At 40.9% G+C, this 5,711-nt stretch overlaps 3 protein-coding genes across 3 annotated transcripts; all 3 read left to right on the plus strand.

The window, feature by feature from the left end:
- On the plus strand, positions 1-1,091 carry PCOAH_00024140 (60S ribosomal protein L36; the record flags this gene model as incomplete). The annotated part of the gene is made up of 2 exons (XM_020059219.1): positions 1-302; positions 637-1,091. 2 exons carry the CDS (start codon positions 260-262, stop codon positions 930-932), a joined length of 339 nt encoding a protein of 112 aa, XP_019915124.1.
- Positions 1,092-1,508: 417 nt separating this feature from the next.
- Positions 1,509-2,821, plus strand: PCOAH_00024150 (Uncharacterized protein; the record flags this gene model as incomplete). The annotated part of the gene is made up of 2 exons (XM_020059220.1): positions 1,509-1,676; positions 2,082-2,821. The coding sequence occupies 2 exons, from the start codon at positions 1,647-1,649 to the stop codon at positions 2,295-2,297; spliced, it is 246 nt and encodes an 81-aa protein (XP_019914988.1).
- A 766-nt stretch (positions 2,822-3,587) lies between these two features.
- PCOAH_00024160 (Uncharacterized protein) lies at positions 3,588-5,711 on the plus strand (the record flags this gene model as incomplete). The annotated part of the gene is made up of 1 exon (XM_020059221.1): positions 3,588-5,711. One exon carries the CDS (start codon positions 3,588-3,590, stop codon positions 5,709-5,711), a length of 2,124 nt encoding a protein of 707 aa, XP_019914914.1.

Genomic DNA, 5,711 nt, shown 5'->3' on the forward strand with positions numbered 1-5,711 from the left:
GAGCGCCGCTTAAAATTAAAACAAATTATACGTATGGTTTTGCAACGAAAAGGCGAAAAAAAAAAAAAAAAATAAAAAAGGAAGCCGCTGAACTGTACGAATCAGCTACTGTTGGATGATAAAAATAAAAAATCGTAATTTGGAGTATCCCCTCTATAATTTGTTCATTTCCAACTTAGGGTTTATCTGAAAGTTTAACTTATTCCCTATCTGCTACTACCTCCGTACGAATTTTTTAACTTTTTTTAACTTTCACAAAATGGGAAGGAAATCAACTATCAAGCCGGCGACTGGAATAGCAGGTAAGGCTTTTGCATACCACGTGGAACAGTGTGGGGAGGATAAAATGATCTGGAGCCACACATAAATATTCGTAGATGAGAATAATCGAATGTTGCAAGTTCGCGTAAATTGGCCCAGCCTAACGTCGCCCATGCGTAGCAACTCTGCACTGAACAGAAATGTACCCACCTTTTCTGCTCTTCTGCCATGGCATTTACGTCAGAGCAAACACCATCAGGGTTAAAAACAACCTTTTGGTACCCTAATGCAGTGTTCCAGTTGGAACCAATTGCAGGCATCCTTTTTCACATCCACCTGTGTAATATTGTGCATTTTCTTCTTCCCTCCTTATAGTCGGTTTCAACAGCGGACATGTGGTCACCAAGAGGAACCTCAAGCAGAGCATCAAGAAGCCAAAGTCCAAGAAGAAGGAACTTATAAATGACGTCGTGAGAGAAATAACTGGATTTAGTCCATATGAAAAAAGATTAATTGAATTGATCAAAATCGGTACCTCTGCTGCCACGAAGAGAAGCTTAAAATATGCCAAGAAAAAATTGGGTACTCATAAAAGGGGCAAGGCCAAGAGGGAAGAAATACAAAAAATTGTAATTATGCAAAGAAGAAAAGCCGCAACGGAGAAGCACTAAGAGGGAACCACAAGGAAGCGAAAAAAAAAAAGGAAAAAAGAGAAGAAGCAGGATCAGAACCAGGAGGCTGCCTTCCCCCACCGTTTATGCTACACGCAGCAATTATCGATTTCGTGTGAACTTTTTTCCATTTTATCCTACCTCCACCGTTCTGTCCTGTTACATGAAGGCGCTTATGCATACGTGTATGAACACCCATGTAAGTATGCATATGGCTCTTAATTTTTTCCCCCCTCTTTTGCCCATCCGTATACCTTCTTGGAATGATGCACAAAATCTACATTTCTGAATTACCTACCTTTTGCTCATTTTTTTTTTTTTTTTAAATTCCATGAATTTTTACACACGGATGCGCGAACATCGTTATGTCGCACAAATAACTGAAAGGAAACTTTAATGCGGAAATAAAAAATCGAAAGTGGAAAAATTTCTCCGTGGTAAAATTAGCCAAGTGCACATAATGCCAACGGGTGTTATGCCAAATGAATGTTCCGATGGCACTGTTCCCAAACATGCAGCAAAGGCAAAGGGGTTGATTCGTTCATGCCGTACGACTCCCCAATGTAGCGCATCGCCGTGCCATTAAATTTCCCTATGCGGTAACATACTTCTGTAAAAGTGCGCTCAACATGAGATAGCTTCAGATTGAATCCCCCTTTTAAGTGTCAGCTAAAAATTTCACCCCCCTTGGAAACTCACTGATGCCACATAAAGATGAAAAAGTTCCTTTGGGAGAATGGCGTGGTAAGTTATGAAAAGAGAAAATAAGCAAAGCAGAACATGCATTTTGTGTCGCATATGTATGCTTGGAGCCTCCTCGTTGTAACGTAACTTTTTAGGGAAGCTGATAAAATAGCGCCTTGACGACTGTTTCGCTTCTTCCCTTTTTCTGTGTTAATTCACAAATTGATCGACTCAATGTAGTGTGCATTCTATTCTTTCTCTATGCCACAGAGGCTAAGCTGAACGCTTACTCAGGTCCCTGCTCGTCTGCGGGCTGGACGCTCGTGGGTTTCCCATCGCGACTATTGCACATGTATAGTGTGATGCGCTTCTTAGCAGTGCGTTGTCCAGTGTTACCTCGCTCGGTACACATTGCCCGCGCCGTGCCATCATAGTTTCACCACATATGTCGCTTCCCCACTTCAGAAAGTTTCCTTCGGCGTGCTGGGCATAATTTACTTCCTCTACCTGAAGCGATTTCTGATCCAGGAGTGGGGGATATATCAAATGAAGAAGAAGGAGAGAGACATTACCACCAACAAAATTCAAATTTATGAAGACCACGAAAATGTAAAGCACATTCTGGACGAGGAGAAGACCAAAACACACCGGAGGGCGTTCGATTATGGAAAGAAGAACTGAGGGGCGAGATAGAGGGATGAACTAACAACCCAGAATTGTTCCTCCGTTTTCCATTTTGGAGAAGCAAGAGGAGAAGGAAAAGAAAGGAAAAAGAAAAAAAGCAGCTGCGTCGTAACGAATGTGTATTTGTTCACAAGTGGAATGGAACACTTCCCATTCTTGTGGTTCCCTTTTTTTTTTTTTCCTTCATTTCTGTCCCCCTTTTTGATGTTACGAGGAATGGTCAATTTATCGGAACGAATCTCCATTATGGGAAAGCCATTATCGTGTGCAATTTGGCACATCCTTACGTATCCATCTGGACGGCTAAGTCAACTTGTGTGTGCATGTACACAGACCAGCAATCTTTAAAACAAAATATAACGTTCACAACCCATTTTACCTTTTTATGGACCGAATTCGCCACTCGTTTCTTTTTTGTTTGCTCTAAACTGGTGCATGTTGTGAGACTCCCTTGTGGAGGATTCCCCATTAAGCAGCTCCTCCACTTTTCTTTTTCCTTTTCGAAGTTGACTTTGTTTATTCCTCTCTCCATTGCCTGACTTGTTCATATTATTTTTCCCCTCACGTACACACCATTTGGTGCAAAAAAAAAAAAAAAAAAAAAAAAAACAGCTAAATAGGAAAGCAAGCCATTCTCACGCCTTCGAGGTGTACCAAAAAAAAAAAAAAGAAAAAGAAAAAGTCATATCATCAGAACAGCAACAGACGAATTGGTGTTCCCTTTTTTTCGTGTCACCAATCGCGCTTGTACATTTACGTATCGACCAATAGAACAGTTTCGCCTATTAGGCCTTGAGAATAGCCGTATGCATGCACATTCGAGGAAAATTCAACAAAATAAAAAATTTATAACTTTCTTTAGGCCCTGTCCATTAATGTTTTAGTTTTTATATGGCTGAAATGGAAAGAAATGCTAATGTTGCGAAGGTAAAAAGTATAACGTCTTAGGAACTCGGTTGGCACAAAATATGCAAAATCAGCTTCGCAAGCACTGAATGCTTTACACCATTTCTTTTTTTTTTTTTTCACCATTCATTTTGCTCATTCGTTTTTTAATTCTTTGGTTTTTGTTTGTTACCACTTTGGCTACCACACCCGGCATAGCATGGAGCCGCTCCGCGCGTGACGAGGTCACCACCCCCACAATGCTACACACGTGTGTACACATGCGTTTGCTCACTCGTATACGTATTAAATGAATGTGCACATCGCCTTACGAGAAAAAAAAGAAAGGTCAAGTAGGCCAGATAGACTAGGCAGACGCCACCTTGCCCCCACTCCTTCGAAATGGTATCATCCGGAGGCCCCGGCGGCAACAGCAAAATAGCCCGCTTTTCGAGAAGCTCAATTTTAGCAAAGGGAACGCACTTGGTAAATGTGAAAGACGATGGGAAATTGGAGGAGTACAAGTGGTGGAACGGGTTCATTAAGCCAAAGGAAACCTTTAATGCAAAAAAAACAAAAGGGTTCCTGATCGTGAAGTTATTCCTCTATGGATATTTAAACAGAATAACAGCTCGCAGGTCTAATAAAGACAAGGATCTAATGTACCCCTATTTAAAAATCCTCCTAAATGATGAAGAAGTATACAGGACCAAAGTTTTACACAGTTCGTTAAACATATGGGAAGAAAAAATCGACATCGAAATTCACTACATCAAAAGTAAAATAGAAATTCAGCTGTACGAAATGGATGAAACGGAGGGCATCGTGGAGGATGAATATATGGGAAGTGCCTTCATCGATGTTTTCTATCTACAGCTGTCCAAGAAGTATGATATAATTCTTAAGTACAGTAACAAAGTGGGACACCTGATGGATCCTTATCATTATAAGAAGAAGCTACATGATGAGGAAAGCAGGGGCAATCCAAAGGGGGGCCAGACAGAGGAACCCACTCACAACAATGGTTGTACAAACTCAACTAATGATATCTTCCCACGAGGACGAGAAAGATTCCCGAACGATTACAATGTTCGAATCTTTGCTAAACTAGTTAACAAAAAGAACTGCAACAACTTGATTCTGCAGTTGAATTACATTTCTTCCCTTAACTACTCCTATGTTCACAGGAGCAAAGGAATATTAGACAAAGAATTAAACATAAATCAGTTGTATGATGAGTTGAAAACCATAAAAGGAAATGTCGAAACGATCTGGTTGCCCTTCTTTTCAATTATATATAACTTTGCCTCATGGAGAACGCCATTATATTCTGTTTTTTTTCTGACTTTTTTTTTTTTTTCCTTTTTGTATTCCAAATTCTTTCTCTCCTTTTTTTTACTAGCCCTAAGTATAATTTTTTTCATTTTGGTTTCCATTATTAAGGAAAGTGACAAGATGAAACGGAGTGGCGAAATTGGCACTTGGGCGAAGGCTGGTTGGACTGTGAGTGCTCACTCGCTAACAGGACAGGAAGGGAAGAAAAGAATGAAGAGGAAGAAGAAAAGTAAACGATTTAACTACTGGATGAAGGCCAAGAAATTTGGTGGGTACTGCCAGCCGGGGGGAGGGGAATTAAGCTTAAATGATAACACCTTAAAGGAGGATGGAGATTCGGGTAGTGAGTCTGAGAACGGCAATAATTATAGTAGCTGTTCTTCAACCAACTTAAGTACGGACCATTCGAGTGGTCTTTCGGACTCCTGCAGGAGCGACGCGGAATCTAGTGTGCGTCTGGACGCCGGGGGGGAGTGCAACAGTGTGGGAGGAAGCACAGAGCGCGTTAAGGGGGGGAAAGATGCGGAAAGTGCGAAAGACGGAACAAGTGAACACAGCAAGAACGCGAGCAACAGTCATACCACGAGGAAAAACCAAGGTAATGGGAACCCTCCCATAGGCGGGAAGAAACATAAAGAGGTCAACGGATGCACGGACAACAACAGAACAAACATGAGCGAAGACTCAGGCAAGAAGGGAAAAACGAAAAGACGAACCAACAGCAGCATCTGCATGGGGGAAGTAAACACGGACAACGATGACACGAATAGCGACCTGAATCTAACGGACAAAGAAAGCAGCACCAGCGGAAACACAGAAAATAACCTACATGTTATTAAAACATTCGTTTCAAACATAATAGATGATGAAATTATTAACAATGTAAAATATTTTCACTACATAATTTTCTGTTTCACGAGATGGTCGCATATTTTATTTTTTGTCTTGCGAAGGTTTGGCTACTTTCTCGTTGTTATTACGTTACTTTTTTGTTTTTTAAATATTTATTTCTACCCCCTTGTGGGGAGGTTCCTGCGTTTTTCTATCTTCTCCAGTGGGATTATTTTTTTGACCTACAATTTGAAGCCCACAAATATTTTGTACAGGTTTGTCCTATGCATTCAGGAGTACTACTTTTGGGGACCTAGTCGAAGGAACGTGGACATATTCTCTGCGCTTTGCAGAGGGTGA

Source organism: Plasmodium coatneyi, chromosome 9 (genome assembly GCF_001680005.1).
Source record: "Plasmodium coatneyi strain Hackeri chromosome 9, complete sequence".
In the NCBI taxonomy this organism is placed as follows: domain Eukaryota; phylum Apicomplexa; class Aconoidasida; order Haemosporida; family Plasmodiidae; genus Plasmodium; species Plasmodium coatneyi.